This window comes from Hypanus sabinus, chromosome 10, assembly GCF_030144855.1.
Source record: "Hypanus sabinus isolate sHypSab1 chromosome 10, sHypSab1.hap1, whole genome shotgun sequence".
In the NCBI taxonomy this organism is placed as follows: domain Eukaryota; kingdom Metazoa; phylum Chordata; class Chondrichthyes; order Myliobatiformes; family Dasyatidae; genus Hypanus; species Hypanus sabinus.
The window spans coordinates 69,712,922-69,733,261 of record NC_082715.1 but is presented as its reverse complement, the minus strand read 5'-3'; the positions used below and the strand labels follow the sequence as shown (position 1 = coordinate 69,733,261).

Genomic DNA, 20,340 nt, shown 5'->3' with positions numbered 1-20,340 from the left:
CTCACGAGGTCTTTAATTTCTTCTCGGTATCCATTTAAGTACAATTCCTGAGAGCATACTTTTGATAGAGTGCAAAATTCACATTGTAACTATTTAAAAACAGTGAGTTGTCAGGGAAAATCTCCACATGGGAAATGAATTTTGTTTGAGTGTGTGTGCAGTATTTCCACGTTAATTTGTGAGAGACAGTGATGCATTCTGGAAAGATTGTGGAGGAACGTGTAAATGGTGTTTTCAAAAGAAATTGGAGATGTGTCTTGAAGAGAAATACATTAATAGGAGAAAGAGAGATACGGTGAGAACGATTCAATAACTGCACTGTTAGCAAACTGGTAAGCTGTGTGATGCACCATCAATAACTCTCGGAGATGGGAGGCAAAAAATAGGCTTTTATTAGCTGCAAACGTGACCACAACATCTTGGAGACTGAGGGAGGAGTAGTGCCTCCAATCGCATTTATACAGGGGTCTGTGAGAGGAGCCACAGGAGCATTCAGCAGAGGGGCGTGTCCAGACAGGTTTACACATAGTTTACCACACTGTGTGTAGAAGAGTTAAGCATTATGCTGATGAAGAATGAGCGAATGGGAAAGAAATTAGAACACGGAGGACCATTTGGACCTTTGAGCCTGCTATGCTGTCAGTCAAGATCATGGGTAGTCTACCTCAGTGCCAGTTTTTTGCACTATCCCCGTATAGTTTTGATTGTTTTAATTTTGAAAGATCCATTAACCTTTGTACTGAATATGCGCACTGACTGGACCTTCATCGTCTTCTGCATGGAGAAAATTACCCTCAGTATGGTTATGTACTGTATGGCTGATCATGACACTTGGTTCTGGAGTTCTTCAAATTCAAAGTAAATTTATTATTGAAGTACATATATGGAACCATGTACTACCCTGAAATTCATTTTCTTGCTGGCTTTCACAGGAAAATTAAGAAATACAGCAGAATTTATGAAAAACTATAAATAAGAAAGACTGACAAACAACTTATTTGCAAAAGACAAATTTTTCGTGTAATAAAAATGGTAAATAAATAATACTGAGTTGGAGATCCTTTGAAAGTGAATTGATAGGTTATGGAATTAATCTAATATTGAGGTGAGTGAAATTATTCATGTCAGTTCAGGGGCCTGATGGTTGAAGGGTAATAACTGTTCCTGAACCTGGTGGTGTGATACCTAAACCTCCTGTACCTCATGCCCGATGGTAGTAACGAGAAGAGAGCATGGTCTAGGTGGTGGTGTATTTGATGATGGACACTGTTTTTGTTTGGCGGCGATCCTAGTCAATGTGCTCAATGATGGGGAGACTTTTCAGCGATCAGAAGGCCTTACACTGTCGAGCCATGCAAGTCTCATTAAGATATGTGTTCATTCTAAACTCATTCACTCAGTCCTTTTCCACAAGCTAGCCAACCCTGAACTTGTGTGGTGAATTTGAGCATCACTTCACTTTTGGCAAAAATGTGCATTTTTTAGGTAAGGAAATCAAGGCGACACATAATACGCCAGGTGTGGTCTTAATACTTAAGACAGCTTTACTCCTGGATTTGAGTGCTTGTTATAAACGCAATATAAATTTGCTTCTGAATTACTTGGCATCTCTTGGATCATCAACATTCCCAGAAGCAGAATCAGGTTTATTGTTACTGATGTTATGTCATGAAATTTGTTGTTTTTTTGGCAACAGTATAGTGCAATACATAAAAATTACAAAAAGATACAATAAGAAATATGAAAAACCGTACAACTAGCACAGACAGAAATAGTAGATTAGAGCATATAAAATAAAACACAACTTGTATGTGTGACAGTAGCTTGACCTTGAATAGCTGGAGCTCATGCAGCAGTCCCTGATTACCTCACTAGTTACCACCTGCTAACCTGAGAATGATCAGTTTATGCCCATTCTTTGCTTTCTGCCCTTTTGACAATCTTTTACCCCCAATTCCACACACTCCAAAACTTGCTCACCAAAAGCCTCAACACATCAAACCCTTCGGGTTCCATGGTTACCCCTTATCTATTCTGTCGGTCACCCCGTTAAAGACTCCTTGCAGATTAGTTGAACAAGATTTTCCTTTCATAAATTTAAGCTGGCAATGATCTGTCATGTTATTTTAGCGTTCATTCAGGTGCCTGTGTGCACCATTGCTTTGAAATGTTAAAGAAAGATAAAATCACCAAATTGATGTGCAAAGATTAAATGCTACTATACAAAATTACTTTAAAAGTAGTAGATCTTTCCATCACCTTCACTTGATAGGTTGAACAGATTTGGATCATTTTTATCCAACTTGTTTAAAAATATTGCTGCTAAGTACCTTTATTCTACTCTGCAAAGTTAGTCTGCTCAGCATGATTTATTTATTGTTAATACTCTTCTGTATTTGCAAGGTTTGTCTTTTGCACATTGACTGCCAGTTTTTGTGTGTAGTTTTTGATTAATTCCATTGTATTTCTGTTCTAATGTGACTGCCTGCAACAAAATTAATCTCAGAGTAGTATGTGGTGACATATACGTACTTTAATAATACATTTACTTTGAACTTTGAGATCTTATCTAAAAGTGTCAACTTTTTGCAAGATTTATCATTCAAATTTATTTATCATATGTACGTCGAAACATACAGTGAAATGTGTCATTTGCATTATTGATTTTGCAATTATTGGTTTTACTCCTTGGCATTCATCTGACTAGATTATAAGAAACTTCTCTATACAATGAGTATGCATGGATCTTATTTCCATACACATGGTTGAGGAATGTAAGCAGCTTCTTTCTTGGGAATGCAGTGTTTCAAAGCCTTATTAAACCAGTATTGGAAGTAAACAACATTGCTCAGATCCAGCAGTGATCCTTGCAGATGTGTTCTCAAGATTTAGATTGCCTTTCGGGAAGTTTAGAGTGGAGGTAGATGGGTGTTCTCCAATGAAGCAGAAGGTAAAGTTATCCATAGCTGCCTCTAGCCTTTGCAGCTGATGACACCAATTTTAATTGCTTCAAACATGAGAAGTGAGGCGAGCCTTGGAACAATGCATTACCATGATATAGTTTCTGTATTTATATTGTAAAACAGGCGCATGTTTGGGGGCAGAAGCAAATCGTAAAATGCTGAACAATATTGCAAAATGTACTGAAATACGACGTGGTAATAGGATTGTGGGTTTTTTTGCTCAGTGTTTCCGTGGATCCCATTTGATTTGTATAGCCATTTTAGACATTAAAATAGTGCTAAATATTTCACATTTTTTAAAGGAAGACGGGAATGGAAATGAGGGAGTTGACATGTTGCTTACATTAAGTAATATCTATGACATGTGAACTGATGTACTTGGATTCCTGTAGCAAGTATATATTGCTTCACTAATTTACAGTAATCATGCCTCAGGAACTAGCATCTCTCAGCTGGAGTTGCTTTAGAGCTGATAACAAGATGTTTCTGAAGAAAATTTGCTCAGTAATTATTGTTTTCGGTAAAGTAATGTTATAATCATTTCATTTTGAGCTGCTAGTATGCTTTTTGCGACTGATTTTGTCATCATATGGCAAGTATTAAGGCTTGCAACAACCAAGTAACTAATGGAGCAATTATTTACTTTAACCGAAGCTGAATACTGCAGATGTTTTTGGCCAGCTCAAAAACCACAAGAATAGCACTGTAGTAGCTCACTGGATTACATTTCAATGAGTATCTACATTAACCAGCAGTCTCCCTCTGCAATCCATGCATCAGACCAGTGAGTCTGTGTACAGGACATTCTTTCTGTGCTATTGACTTACAAAAGGTACGTTACTCCTGAAAGGAAAGGATGCCTCCTTTTATTGAGGAGGAAACCAGAGAGCCTACCTTCTGCAGCCACTGCGTATTGTTTTCCATAATATTTTCAAGTAGCTGAAGCCTTTGCACAGAGCCACCATTATCTGTTTCAGGAGAATCTCTTTGCACTGTGTTAGCCACAACATGATTTGCCATTGAGCGACAGTTGTCCACCTCAGGAAGCAAGAAGGTGTAGCTGCAAGGTCCATGCTGAATTTGATAATGTCTTTTTCCAGTGTTATCCATAGTCTTGTGAAACCCAGTTCCCAAGGAAAGACTGCAGCTGAAGAAAAACAGAGATGAAATCAACATTTTCTGTGTCTCTTCTCAGTCTAGAAAGTCCTTTGTATATTAAGTGCAACCAAAAGATATCTTTTTAAATTTGTCAGAAGAATTTTTTCAGTTGTGCTGTTTTTATCCTCTGGAATTCTGTGGTGAAATTGCCAAGTACAAAGCACTGTGAACTATTGCTGCTTGATGTTCTGTCAAAGCTGGAGTAATAAGGTTTCTGTATTACTTCCTGTAGCCTTTCAGACTGTGTTGCGCAGGCAGAGACAATGCTGTAAAGCAAACATAAATCCCCACTGGCGTCCTTTCCCGGCTTGAAAGTGCTCTTTTATCTGAAGTCTTACTGCACGTTTCTTCAAGCTGCTGTATCTAGCTCGATCACTTCAGTGGTTTATAATGATGTGACAGGACTCATACAAGTGTTGTATGTGTGCTCTGCCCTCTCAGGGCTGCCTGCTACCTTCCACTAGAGAGGTTACACTGCAGACAACAGGGATACAGGAGTGTGGTTCTGTCCAGCCCACACCAAAACTCCAAAGACAGGCGATTAACCAATAACAGAGCCACTGGTAACTCCCTTTCAGTCCTTTGTGGGGACCTATGAATAGACAGAAGAAATCATTCTGGCTTCTCTGGGACTACGTGCTGTTGTACATTATACAGTCAGGAATTAAAGAGTGCACATTTCATGCAAGTAGGTGAAAATGACTTGCACTATGAAATAACAAATGCCTTTAACAATACTAACAAAAAGTGCTCTGCACTTAAAAAGGAATCATAGATTCACGTACTGAAATGCTGTAGGTGAATTAGAGCACTTTTACCTGACTTAAATTCAGCTTTATGGGTGGCATGTTGTCTAACATTAAAATTCTTAACTTTATACGTCCCTCAGTGTACAGTTCCAATAATTAGCATCTTATTATCATTATAAGTCAGCACATTCAAGCCACAGAACACTACAGCACAGAAACAGGCCCTTCAGCCCATCTGGTCCATTTAAGTTAAAGTGAACATGTTGCAACAAGATGGTGAATTTTTAGTCAAGTGTTACTCCTGTCTAATTTATTTTAGATTCCAAGGAGGTGTTTTCTAGTGAAAATGTATTTGATTTGTGAATGGGAATCTTAAAATTTTCTTCTGAGAAACCTACACTTCGTTCACTTCTGAGAGAGAAAAGCTACTCTCAGCTGTGGCTTTTTGACATCCTTCCCAGCAATCAATTTAGTTTTTTTTATCAGCTCCAGCGCATTTATAATTGGCAAGCAAACCTTTATAGAAATGTTTTTGGTTTAACTAATTAATTAAACTATGAGCCACATCAAAACATGCACTTAGTTTAAAACACTGGAGTAATTGTTAAAATCAGTTCATATAAGGCTTTGAAAATCTGCCAAGCTGCAAATTATTATATGGGAATTGATTTTTTTTTACTGCATAAGAAGCGAAAAGTTCGGTTCACAGGGACCAGGCTGTTACCCTACATCCCAAAGTATTTTTTAATTCACCTTCTGCTCTGCCATTGCTACTTTTTTTAGTACAATCATTCTAGTTAAGTGTTCAATTTTACCCCCTTTGGGGATATGGCCCTTTGAGTGTCTGTGACACCAAGAGTGATTAATTTTCATGAAAAGACAATGAGTTGTGCACTCCTGTGTTTGGAAGGTCTTGCACTCCAATGAGAAAATTGATCTCCTCAAGTTTTTAAGCTCAATTGCCAGACGGCCTTGCTTGGCAGCTTTGCTGAAGAATTTGTCCTCCTTTTCACAGAGGAAAGGAAGGGAAATATAAGCTTGATGTTGCCATGGATACTCATTTTCATCTTTCCGACATGAACAATTAAAAATTTCAAGATATTAAATCAAATGTTTTTTATAAATCTTAATGAAAATTTGTACACAGGATATAGTGACCTTTATTAAAATAAAAACTTATAAATATTCACTATCGCAGCTTAAGGTGATGAATTTTGTTTTTGACAAATTAATTATAAATTTTGGAAGTATAAAAGTTATGAACTTAGACCTAAGCATAAGACACAAGCAGTCATGTTCTCAGGAGCAGTGAATTACTAAACAATGCTTCATTTGCTGAATATATTGGTGTTGGCTGAATGTGGGTGCATCTTAGAATGGAACAATGGACATACAACTTTCTGTGTGTGTTGCTTGGATTTCCAGCATCTGCAGATTTTCTCTTGTTTGCATCTTGTGGCTGTTAGTTTGAGATGTATTTAGAAAAGCTGCAGCAGCCAGGTTACTGATCTCGCTGTTATAGTGTGAAGTGGCTTAGAAAAGATTCACCAGTATTTTATTACTAACTGCAACAAGATTTAACAGTAGCATAGCAGTTATCGTGATGCTAAAACAACTCATGAAGATGGAGTTCGAAGTTCAATTCTGATATCATCCGTTAGAGTTTTGTATGTTTCTCCCTGTGAATGAGTGGATTTCCACCAGGTGCTCATTGGTCATTGTAAACTGTCCTATGATGAGGCTAGGATTAAGTAGGTGGGTTGCTGGGTGGTGCAGCTTTTTGAGCCGGAAGAGCCTGTTCCACGCCGTATTTCTAAATAAATAATTAAAATAAAAGGTTTGTATTCACTTCCTAGCAATGTACAGCACAGCACCAAATGGATTGGGTTGGGGATCACTTCAAATACTTTACATATTCTTGAAAATACTTTTAAAACGGGAACTTGTGTTGCAGAGATCCTCATTTTCATCTTAACTCTTTATAGTTCTTCTGTCTGTGACAAACTGTTAGAGTTTTGTTTGCCTTTTATTGCTTTGTCTCAAGTGCTGATCATGATTTTCCTCCCAAATTTCATCTTTACTTGTTTGTAGAAGCATTTTCTTTGTAGACTGCTTTGGCATGGTTAACACAACAGACAGTCTTGGACTCTGCACAGAGTGCCATTTCATGTTGGATTTCATGCCCTGACTTTCATGTCTCACTGGAAGTGAAAAGGAGGAGAAATTAGTAATGAAAGCCTGAGTACCAGTGCTTTAGTCTATGCTGCAATGTGAAACCTTAGAAACCTGCAAGGTCCTGGGGGAGTGAACACGAGGAGTCAATTTTGGAACTTGGGTTAAAATCTTTTGACCAACCTCCTACTTTCACATCAAGTGAAACAAAATCTAGTCCAGAATCTCAGTCACACAAGTATCAATTTTTAATTTTTTTTAAATTTAGAGATGCAGCACAGTAATGGGCCCTCGTGACCCAACGAACCCACACCATTCAATTACACCCAAGTGACCACTTAACCTGCTAACCCTTATGTCTTTGGAATGTGGGAGAAACCAGAGCACCTGGAGGAAACCCATGGGGTCACAGGAAAAACGTACAAACTCTTTGCAGACAGTGCCAGAACTGAACCAGGGTCACTGGTTCTGTAATAGCGTTACACAAGCCACTACACTACCATCATGCCTGTTTATCTGAAGGCTTCAGCAATCTATTGTGAAATGACCTTCAGCAATCATAACCCTGTGCTTATGTATTAAAAAAATCTCTTTGACCCCCTACCATTAGGCAGGAAGTACCATAGCATTAGGGCAAGATCTGTTAAGATTGGAAACAGTTTCTTTTCCCAGGCCATAAGACCACTGAAGTCTCTGCCACCACCCAGGTCTCGTCGCATGAGAAATGCCAGCAGTGTTATACTGTTCACTTTTTAACTTGTGTCATAAATGCAATGTTTTATTTGCTATTTTATTTTTGGTAATATTACTTTATGTCTTATGTGTGTGAGTTATATGTACATTATTGTGCATCTTGGTCTGGAGGAACTTTGTTTCATTTGGTGGTATACATGTGCATAGTTTAATGACAATATACTTGAACTTGAATATCATCCAGTTGTCACAGGGATGATAGAAAAAATGGAGAGATTAGTAAGAGGGAAGGGTTAGATTGATCTTAGAGTAGGTTCAAAGGTTGGCACATCATTGTGGACTGTAGGATCTGTACTGCTCTTTGTTCCACACTCAGTGGCCAAAGGTACCATAGGTGATTGTAGATGGGGTATATTATGCCTAGAAGTCTGTGGTTAGTGGTATTCTGCGGGGATCTGTTCAGGAAACCCTGCTGAGCAAGTTGACAGGGTGACTAAGAAGACATGTGGTGTGTTGGCCCTCATTACTTGGATTGAGCACAAGAGCCACAAAGTAATGTTGCAACTCTATAAAACTGTGGTTAGAACACACTTGGAATATTGTGTTCAATTCTGGTCACCTCATTATAAAAAGGATGTGGAAGCTTTAGAGATTTTGGAGAGATGTTTTTTAAAATGTTACCAAAAGTCTTGGATCTGGACCTACAACCTAATATACTTACGGAAATATATGGGATTATCCCATCAGAACCAGGAAATATTCCTGTTACTGCTCAACATATGATAGCCTTCTCAACTTTATTGGCTAGGAGAGCCATTTTACTGAAGCAGAAGGATTCTAATCCGCCTACTGTCTTTTATTGGTTTTCCTCCATCATGTCCTGTTTAAGTTTAGAGAAAATAAGTCAGACATTTGATACGTCCTTTAAATTTGAGCAAATCTGGCGACTTTTATTCAATATTTTCATTTGATTTGGTTTATTACTCTTCCAATTTCTTTTTCGAAGTTTTAGATTTGATCAGAAAGTCTTTCTACTTTTTTGGTCGTATCCTCAGAATGGACTGCCCAGTCCCCTTTTCTTTTCTTTTTTCTTTTGTATAGTGTAGTGGGTTTTTTTTCTTCTTCAATTAATAATTTAAAGTTTTTTTTCTCGCCTCGTGAACTGATAAGAGGAGAATTAGTTGTCTTCTTTTTTATTATATATTATATACTAACTTAACACTATGTATGATTTTGATATTTCACTTTCTGTTGTTATTAATATATATATTCGAGTTAATTCTCCTCCTGCTTGTATTTATGCTCCTTTTAAATCAATAAAAAGATTGATAAAGAAAGAAAGGAAGCTTTAGAGAGGATACAGTGGAGATTTACCAGGAATCTGAATTACATAGCATGTTTTATGAGGAGAGGTTGAGCAAGCTTGGGCTTTTCTCTCTGGAGTGAAAAACAATGAGAGGAGACTTAAAAGAGGGGTACATGAAGAATAAGAGACATAGAGTGATTAGCCAGTGGTTTTTACCCAGAGCCAAAATAGCTAATATGAGGGATATAGCTTTAAGGTGATTGGAGGGAAGTATAGAGGGGATGTCAGAGGTAAGTTTTTTTTAATCTAGAGAGTGGAGGGCGCTTGCAATGCTCTTCCGGGGTGATGGTAGAGGCAGAAATATTAGGGACATTCAAGAAACTCTTAGATAAGCACGTGGATGATAGAAAAATGGAGGGCTATATGTGAGGGAAGGGTTGGATTGATCTTCGTGTAGGTTAAGAGATCGGCACAACATTGTGAGCCAAAGGCTCTATATTGTGTGGCAGTGTTCTATATAAAAGTGAGGGTCTTCCAGCTATTAGTATAAGAAGTGTAATTCTTATTTTCAAAGCAACATAGAATACCCACAACTCACTAACCCTAACTCATACACCTTTAGAACATCTGAGGAAATTGGAACACTTGGGGAAAGCCATGCCATCATGGAGAGAACGTACAGACATGGGGAGAACACAGACAGCAGCAGGAATTGAACAACAATCTTACAGCTTGTGCTGTAAAGCTTTATACTAACTATTGTGCTGCTGTGCTGTCCATTTTAACAAAAACAGTTTGTCCATTTTTACAAAAAAAATGTTACTGCCTGGATCAGAGGATATGAGCTGAAAGGAAAGACTGGACAAATTTCGGTCTTTGTCTCTGCAACAGTGAAGACTGAAGGGGAAATCCTTTAAAAGTTAACGAGGGGGCAGATAGAAGAGATAAAATTTCTTTCCAGAGGTAGAAGTATTAAGGGAAATGTGCTGGGCATGTTTTTATTTTACGCAACAAATAGTGAATCCCTGGAATGCGCCATCAGTGTTGATGGTGGAGGCATAATAATAGTGTTTAAAAGGCATTTAAACAGACTCATGAACATGAAAAGATTGGGGTATGTGAATCATTTGCTGACAGATGGGATTAGTTTGATTCCATTTTATATATGGCACATATGTTGTTCCTGTGTTGTAACTTCGGAAATTGGAAACCAGTTCTTTTCCCCAGGCAGTAAGACTCATCAGCACCTCTTCCCACTTACGCACCCTCCACACCACCAACCAGCACTACTTTATCATTTCCTGTCAGTCACCTTATGTACAAACGCTCCTATTCTGAGCATCACTTTATGGACATACAATCAATCTATATATACTGTATATAATTTCATTTTATGGATTAATATTTATTGTGTTCTTCATCTTATTGAGCATTTTCATGTTGTATCAGATCCGGAGTAATAATATTTCTTTCTGTTTTACACTTGTGTACTGGAAAAGACATTAAACAATCCTGAATCTTGATCTTGAAATAGGATAAATTTGATTTAGTTATAATCACTTTTTCAAGATTTATTAAGAGGGCCTTGTAATTGTGATATGTTAGCCAAGAAAGTACTTTAGAGCGACATTTTTATAGCTATGGCTGCAGTGGGAAGTTTAAAGCGAATTAATGTTAATTCAGATTGAGTTTAATCTTGATTGTTCCCCAGAAAGATCAGCAAACTGAAATGTTCATGAAAACTAAGTTGATATGTTAAAATGTAGTTCTGTTTTCTGCCTTGTTGATATGGCTATAAATTTTAGCATTTGGATATCAAAAATTAGCATTCCTCTACCCTGACTTGGAATGCCATTCTTTTATCATTGGCTCGGTGATTAGATCACTCAACCAAAGTGTTGTGGGAGCACCATCACTATAAGTTACCTGCACTCCTGGAGGGCAGTTTACAATGGACAATAAATCAAGGATCAACTTTATTTGCCAAATATATTCACACGTATTAGGAATTTGCTGTGGTGCAACAAAAGCCAACAACATTCAACAATCTGCCTTCCCCACCCCCCTTTACCTTTTCTCCTCACTTGCCTATCACACTCCCCCAGTGCCCCTCGTCCTTCCCTTTCTCCCAAGATCTACTCTCCTCTCCTAATAGATTCCTCCTTCTCCAGCCCTGAACTTTGAACATCGATGACCTCCCGGCTTCTTACTTCATCCCCCTTTCCCCATCCAGCTTCTAGTTTGTACTCCTTCCCCTCTTCACACCCACCACCTTATTCTGGCATCTCCCCCTGCCCTCCCACAAAGGGTCTCGGCCTGAAACAAGGACTCTGTCCATTGACGATGCCTGACCAGCTGAATTCCTCCAGCATTTTATGTATGTTGCTCTGGATTATCAGCATCTGCAGAATATCCTGTGTTTTACATTCAACATTTATAAGATTAAAGAATTTGATAAATTAAACTTGAAGGTTAAAGTTAAAATAAATGTTGGATTGTCAGAAAACTGTACGAAATTATGTCTCACTCCTCTTTTGTGGGTCATTTACTGTATCGTGTTAAATAATGTGCAAATTGCCATCAGTTTCTTCAAATTTTATTTAGAAAGTGGAGACACAGTCACAGTCACATGGAGAATGGCGGTTTTATTTGTTATATGTACATCAGATCATGTAGTGAAATGGATTGTTTGCGTCAAGGATGTGTCAGGGGGCAGGGAAGCAGCTGGCAAGTTTTGCCATGATTCTGGTGCTCACTAACATGTATTTGGAAAGTGGGAGAAATCCAGAACATGCGGAACATGCGGAGAACCTATGCATTCCATGCAGTCACAGGTTGAATTTACAAACTTCTTACAGATAGTGGCAGAAATTGAATCACAGTCTTACGGCTGGCACTGTAAAGCATTATACTAACTGCTACGCTACCATGCTGGCCTGCTAATGCAAAGGTTGGAAATTTGGTTATTATTGCACAACAGTTTTAAATTAAAGACAGCTGGAACCAGAAGTAAATACCTCAAAGTGAAAGAGAACTCCTTTAAAAACAATAAGGAATGCCTTCATGTTTGAAGACCATCTCTGGTTATATTCCATTTTATCAACTCCATTTTTGACAGTCTATTTGCATCAGAATAAAACTTTGTACTGTGTGAGCTGAATCGATGTCCGAAAGTGTCTCAGCCATTGAGGTAGGAGAGAGACCCAGAGGAATCTATTTTGTTCATAGTGTACACAGAATTATGAGCGATTATAGATAGGGTAAGTGCAAGCAAGCTTTTGCCACTGAGATTGGGTGAAACTAGAGCTAGAGGTTTTTTCTTGCTCTCTTTTTTGGATTACTTAGTTAATTTAATTTTTCATTTTCTTATTGTAATTTTAGTTTTATTTTATCATTATATGTTGTAATGTACTGCTGCTGCAAAACAACAAATTTCACAACAAGTGTCAGAGATAGTAAACCTGGTTCTGATTCTGAGGTTAATAATGAAATGTAAAGTGTTTAAGGGAACATGAGGGAGAACGTCTTCATGCAGAGGGTGGTGAGAGGGTAGAACAAGCTGCCAACGGAAGTGGTGGATGTGAATTTGACCACAATATTTAAGCAAAATTTGGATATGTGTATGGAAAGTTATGTTCTAATAGTTTGGCACAGACTAGATGGGCCAAAGGGCCTGTTTCTGTGCTATAGCGTTCTATGACTCTATGGAAACCCAGGAGCTGTTTCCTCAAATATGCCTGTATGTTTCTCACATTAGAGATGTAAAAAATGCTGTCATGAGATTTTTTTACATTACTCAACAAATAATATATAATCAACACACACTAAATGCTGGAGGAACTCGGCAGGCCCAGCAGCATTTATGGAAAAGAGTATAGTCGACATTTCAGGCCGAGACCCTTCGTCAGGACTCCTGATGGAAGGTCTCAATCCAAACACTGACTGTATTCTTTTCCATAGATGCTGCCTGGCCTGCCGAGTTCCTCCAACATTTTGTGAGTCGTGCTTGGATTTCCAGCATCTGCAGATTTTCTCTTTTTTGTGAAATAATGTGTAATGACAACTTCCTAATGTTTCTTTGCCTTTTCCAGAAAACTTAATCTTTATAAAAATAGATGTATCAAGGCACATTCTTGAAACTTGGACAAAGTTCTACAAATCTAAACAATTGGCACAAATCTTAAACATGGACTGTTCAGGTTAATTGTAAACATTTAACAACCATTTGGAGTCACAGAACACAAAAGACCCTTCACTTGTCTAGTACGTGCTGAACTATTATTCTGCCTAGTCCATTCAACCTGGACCTGGACCATACTCCTCCATACCCTTCCCGACCATATACCCATCCAAACTTCTCTTAAATGTTGAAATCAAATCTGCATTCACCACTTCTGCTAGCAGCTTGTTCCACACTCTCAATACCCTCTCAGTGAAGAAGTTACTCCTCATCTTCCCCTTAAATACTTCACCTTTCACCCTTTAACCTTTGAACTCTATCTCTAGCCATTTGATTAATAACTAAATCGATTTTAAAATATCAGTAGATTCTTTGGAAGTTATTAAAGAAGTTCTAAAAAAAAATAAGTGTCACATATATCTGTGCAAAATTCCATGTGTATTTGATAGGATCTCTTAGAATGAATTTGCACAAATTGTTTCAATTAAATGAAGATGAAATTGTTCCAGAAGAAGGTATAAGGGTGAAAGCTTGTTGGTGTACAATGAAACTTGTTACTTTTGCAGTTCATTAACTCCTTTTGCAAGTATTTCCAATGACCATTGTTCTGTGCAACTTTGCAACTACAACCTTAAGAGTCTCACCAGATGAGAGAGTAACATGTTTTGCTAGGCCTGCAGATTAATTTGAAGTGGATATATTTTAAGCTGTTTATTTTTACTCCAAGTGAAGGTCATCATAGCATGGAAGGATTGTAGCCAGGTCACACTGTAATTTTGTTCTTTTTTTTCTTAAATCTCCAACAACTTTTATTGACACATAAATAATTGATTCTAAATCGGGAAGGGCCTGATTCAACAAGCTGGCTGCCAAATACACTGCCAAAGACATCGGAACTTTGCATCAATGAGCAGCCTAACCCATTCCAGATCTTTGTTCCTTGAGTTTGTTTCTTTCACAGCAATTAATTATTCACGCTCTCTCACTGATTGTGGGCATTCTCTCTGTTAATCTGTAGGTTTAACTCCTCATGGGCTGCAGACATCTTTTAGCATCATTTTTATGCGTTTTTCAAGGTACAATTCAATTCAATGCATCGTGGAGTCAACATTAAACAGGAGGATTCCCACTGTTGTCAGAATCTGGAATAGACCTCTCATACTTCAAAAATGAACTCTTGAGCAGTGAACAATCTGCTGCAGGAACAGAATGAGTCAAGCAGTATCTGGGGAGAATGAAATTGTCAACAGGTCAGGTGCAGGGTGTTGACAATCATTTCCTCCCACCGATGCTTCTAAACCCACTAAGTTCCTCCAGAAGATTGCTACCATCTTTAAAGATCTACAATCATCTACTGCATCTACAATCTCAAGTTCAAGTAAACTGTCATTCAACCGTAGACAGGTATACTGCCAAAGAAAACAACATTCCTCCAGATCAAGGTGCAGAACATTGTAGGTACTGTATAGCTCACACACAACACATAAAGTAATATTACCACAAATAAATTAACAAATAATGAGGTGTATTTATGACGCAAGTTACTAAGTATATAGTGTAGCATTACTGGGTCTTCATAAGTGATAAGATCTCGGTGGTGGCAGGGAATTCCATCATCCCACAGCTTGGGGAAAGAATCTGTTTCCCATCTTCCCATCCTATTATTCCTTGTCCTGATGTTGTGATACCTCCTGCCTGATGGTAGGGCTAAAAGAGATTGTTGGATGGATGGGAATAATAAACCCTGATCATCTCTCAGTCCTTGTAATACTTTGTAGAGACTTGTGGTCAAATGCCTTGTAATTTCCGTACAAGATGACGGTGCAGCTGGTGTCTCCAAGGTGAACCCTTGATTCTTCCAATCACCCTACCAGGGTCCTTGCGCTTCATTTGTTTACTTACACTGCACACCCTCTGCAGCTGCGACACAGTATTCTCATTCTATTTGATTTTACTACCTCAATCAACTTGCACATGATATGATCAGCCTGCTTTATGCTGCATCCCGTGACAATAATAAACCAATACCAATGACACTCAACAGACTTGAATGCCAAAAGAACAGAATAGAGATTAGCTTTATGTACATGAACACATATAGTGAAATGTCTCATTTGCAGTAACAACCAACACAGTCCTCAGATGTGCTGGGGTCAGTCTGCTAGTGTTGCCATGCTTCCAGCATCTACACAGCATGCCCACAACCAACAATCCCTTCACCATCTGTCTTTGGAATGCGGAAGGAAACTGGAACAGCCCGAGGAAATCCACGCTGTCATGGGGAGAATGTACAAGCTTCTAACAAGCAACAGTGGGAATAAAACACTGATCATGATGGCTGGCACTGTAACGTGTTGTGTTAACCACCACGTTACCATGCCGCCCATCACATTTAACCCATCTTCTCCTCGACAGCCCTCTGCTGAGGAGTGTTCTTCACCCTGATCCTTGGCTCTTTCCAAATCATCCTGTATATGATTTATATCCCATCCACTACGGGAATCCATGATTGTTCTTCCAGCACCAACATGTCCCAGATTATCACTGACTCAGTGTTTTCTCCTCCTTCCCCCCATCTTTTACCTATCACATGAAACCAAAGTGCAAATGTAGGCAGCCTGTACAAACTGCAAACCCATGATCTGTTCATCTTCATTTAATCTTTTCACAATCCTATTATTTTTATTTATTTATTTATTGGGAGATGTAGTGTGGAACAGTCCTACTGAACCGCATCACTCAGCAAGCCACTGATTTAATTCTAGCCTAATCACAGGATAATTTACAATGACCAATTAACCTACAAACCGGTATGCCTTTGGACTGTGGGAGGAAACTAGAACACCCAGAGGAACCCCACATGCAAACGGGAAGAGCTTTTTATCTCCAGACCAACAACCATAACTCCTCCATTTTAATCTTGTGGCCCAGATCAGACATTCTTAGGGAGATTTATATTCAAGTATATCTATCCACCTCTTCTGCACCTTCACATGTTTTATTCTTCAGAGTGGTCTTTAGTGGTGGGAGATGCACTACTAATGCAATATCACAGTTGCACTCAGAGGGCACTAGTCTACTGGTGTATATGAGTAGAATTTTAAAATAAAAAAGGTACAATCACTCTCCCCAACAGCCACAGGACATTGTGCAACAGATATACAGGCAGTTGAGGGAAAGGTGTAAAAATAACAGGGTTGTTGTCTTGGGTTGTTGACTGGGCCCTTCTTACTGCAAGAGGCTTAGATGGGGTAGAGTTTATTGGGAGCATCCAAAAGGGTTTCTTAAATCAGTATGTATATAGTCCAACAAGAAAAGGGGCCATACTGAACCTGGTGTAGGGAAATGAGCCTGGCCAGGTGATTGACCTTTCAGTGGGAGAAGAGGACTGGTATGTTCAAGTAAGGAGAGAGAAAAAGGACAACCTTGGAACCTTGGAATTCAAGGGAGGTCGTGAATTTAGTCAAAAAGGGAAGGAAGCATGTGCAAGGTTCAGGAAGCTAAAATCAAGTTTAGAGGCATTGATGAGAGGCATAGATCATGTGGATAGTCAAAGACTTTTTCCCAGGGCTGGAATACCTAACACAAGAGGGCACAGTTTTAAGGTGCTTGGAAGTAGGTACAGAGGAGATGTCAAGGGTAAGTTTTTCATGCAGAGAGTAGAATGGGCTGCCAGCGATGCTGGTGGAGACGGATACAATAGGGTCTTTTAAGGGGGTCCTGGATTGGTACATGGAGCTTAGAAAAATAGAGAGCTATGGATAACCCTAGGTAATTTCTAAAGTAAGTACATGTTCAGCACAGCATTGTGGACCAAAGAGCCTGTATTGTGCTGTAGGTTATCTATGTTTCTAATACAGCACACAAATTTTGTGTGTGTTGTCTTGGATTTCCAGCATCTGCAGAATCTTGTAAATGATATCTGGTTTGAGGATGACTTCTGCGGGTTATTAAAAGAGCCTGTCTTGGCAGATTGGAGAAAGTTTGAGAGGTGGAGAGATCCTTCATGGGTGGCATGATAGCATAGTAGCTAGCACAATTGATCTACATTACCAGTGATCACTGATCAGGGTTTGATTCCCTTTGTATGTTCTCCCTTTGACCAACAGGGCGTCCTCCATATGCTTCAGTTTCCTCCCACAATCGAAAGATGTAAGCTTTAAGTTAGTAAGTTGTGGGCATCTAGTTACCACACTTGTGGACTGCCCCCAGCCCATCATCAGATTGTGTTGTTTGTTGATGCAAACAATGCACTTCACTGTATATTTTGATGGTTTGATATACATTTGACAAATAACGCTAATCTTTAATCTTTCCTTTCGACTAAGCTTGCATCGGCTTCCCTATGCCCCTGACAAATGGACTCGTAAAATTCCTGCTGTGGTCTAACCAGCATTTTCTAAAGGTTGCTTCCTACTTTTATCCACTATGTCTCAATTTATGAGGGGTATGATTCCAGCTGCCTCATTATCCATAATCTCTACACATTCTGCTACTTTCAGTGGACAGGTGCATCCCCTCCTCATTGCTCTTGAGAACCACGCCTTTTTGACTATATTATATTTCTTCATTCCTTCTGCCAGATGTGCACATTCATATGTTTCTCCATATATAATTTTTAAAATAAAAAGAACACAGAAGATTTTCAAGAGACTCAAGATTGTTTATTGACATTCATCAGTACAAGAGTACAAAGGAGAACAAAAATGTTTGTTAATCCAGATGCTATGTAGCACAAAAACACAATAAGATAAAGAATACAATTATTTAAAAAAAACACAAAATATAAATTCATGAGATAGTTTATCTACATTGATCGTATGTCCATAAAGTGATGCCTGGTACAGTAATGTATGTACAAGTGACTCTGACAAAAAATGACAAAGTAGTGGTGGTGGGATGTGGAGAGGTGGATTTGTGGGTGGAGGTGTTGATCAGCATTACTGCTTGAGGCAAGCAACTATTTTTAAATCCGGTTGTCCCGCTGTGGATGCTACTCCCCGATGGGAGTGGGACGAACAGTCCATGAGCAGAGTGGGTGGGATCCTTAAAATAAGCATAAAGAAAACAATAAAAAATTTTAGAAAACACAATTATAAATATAAAATCAATCCTCTAAAACAGTGTACAAGTTATTGTTATATACTGACTGTATATACAATGCATAAAGTGATGCTGGGTGATGTGTATATCGTGGTGATGGGGTGAGTTAACGGATGGAGGTGCTTAGCTGTAGTAATAGCTCTCAGAAGGGACAACAATAATTTAAGTAGCTTTTTAGAAGTTTCACTTTTGTCTGGAAGGAGCAGAAATATACTGGAATGCAAGGAATGTGAAGTTGTGCAAGATTCTGGTTGGATGGCATCTAGTCTATTGCATTTAGTACTTGCTCACATGAATGTTTCCTGTTTGTGTCTCAGGGAGCACTGGTAATTAGGTGCCTTTGTCAGATTTCCTTGCACAGTTTTTTACCAGGAGAGTGTCCACAACATAGTGGTCAATATGTTGACAATTGGTTGATTATAAAACCCCCGTTCAAGTTGAATATCTTGGGAATCACAATGTTTGCAGGTTTCTGAGGAAATATAAGATCCATAGATATAAATAGTGTCTCTCAGGAAGGAATTGTTGGTGGTGGAGGAGGGTGCAGCAAACATTCATTAACAGATAATAGGTTTGATAGGACAGTTCAACTATGTTAGGCCTTTATTGAAATGGTAGAGGTGATCTGCAGAAGTTTCAAGAGATTAAAGATCAGGTTTATTATCAGTAACATATTTTGTGAAATTAGTTATTCTAAAATATAGTATGAATTCCAATGGGGGGGTGTGAGTGTGTGTTTGTGTGTGTGTGTGTGTGTGTGTGTGTGTGTGTGTGTGTGTGTGTGTGTGTGTGTGTGTGTGTGTGTGTGTGTGTGTGTATTATAAATTTAATAAGTAGTGCAAAATGGGAGCAAAAATAGTGAGATGATGTTTATGTGTTCATTGTTTGTTCAGAAATCTGAATTAAGAAGAGGAAGAAGCTGTTCCTAAAATATTGAGTGTGTGTCTCCAGGCTCTTGTACCTCCTCCCTTATGGTAGTAATGAAAACGGGGCATGTCCTGGGTGATGGGCGTCCTTTATGATGGATACTGCCTTTCTGAGGTATCACCTTTTGAAGGTGTCCTCCATGCTGGGGAGGCTAATGCCCATAATGGAGATGATTGAGTTTGCAAACCTCCACAGCTTCTTCTGATCCTGTGCAGTGATCCCTCTGTACCAGACGGTGATGCAAGCGATTAGATTTGATGAGGGGGATAGAGAAGGAATGATTTCTTTTCCCTTTATGAACCAGCTCTTGCACTACGATGGGCTTTTCTGTGTTTTTTTTTTACAATATTTTTATTCAGAAAAATAAACAAGATTTACAGAGTGCAACACATAGATACGTCTCAACATAACATGTGTACATTCATATATTGTGATAAAATTGATCAAAATGTTATAGCATAACACATAGAGGTATACCACTCTGTAATCCAAAATTTAAAGATAGGTCATACATCATAAAAGAAATTTTTTATATAAAAAAAGTCAACCCCCTACCAACTACCAAAGAAAAAAGCTGATGGATGATAATGGATAATTAGAAAAAAACTTATTCGCATCAGAAGAGAAGAGGAAAAATATACGTAAAAGTCTGTGCACTGTTAAACTTTATAAATTGGAAGAGTAATTTAGGAAAGGTCCCCAGATATCATAAAAAGATTGTTTCAAATTTAAGACTGAGCAGCAGATCTTTTCTAAATTTAAATAAGACATAATATCACGTAGCCATTGAAGATGTGTAGGAGGGGTAGACTCCTTCCATTTAAGCAAGATCGCTCTTCTTGCTAAAAGAGAGGTAAAAACTAAAACCTGTAGGTTAGGAGTATTTAAAGTTATATCTTCATTTGCAATATCGGACTAAAGTCTGTTTTTAACTAAAGTCTTGATTTGCTCCCCTCCGTTTTGTATTATTTTCATTCTGTGTGTTGTCTATACCTATATGCCTATGATACTGCTGCAAGTAGGTACCTCACCATGACAATAAACTCAATTTGCCTAGACTCGCTATAGATGACTGTGGAAGCTGTCATT

The 20,340-nt window shown here is 38.5% G+C and overlaps 2 protein-coding genes across 2 annotated transcripts in view; one reads left to right on the top strand and one right to left on the bottom strand.

Moving 5' to 3' along the window:
• Positions 1-4,620, bottom strand: part of LOC132400743 (angiopoietin-2-like) — a 102,226-nt gene extending 97,606 nt beyond the window's left edge. The window contains exon 1 of the mRNA XM_059982041.1: positions 3,858-4,620. Within this exon, the coding sequence (XP_059838024.1) occupies positions 3,858-4,139 (282 nt within the window). The 5' untranslated portion in view covers positions 4,140-4,620. The remainder of the gene's footprint in view (positions 1-3,857) is intronic.
• mcph1 (microcephalin 1) overlaps positions 1-20,340 on the top strand; it is a 288,336-nt gene that overhangs the window by 196,866 nt on the left and 71,130 nt on the right. The window lies entirely within an intron of this gene.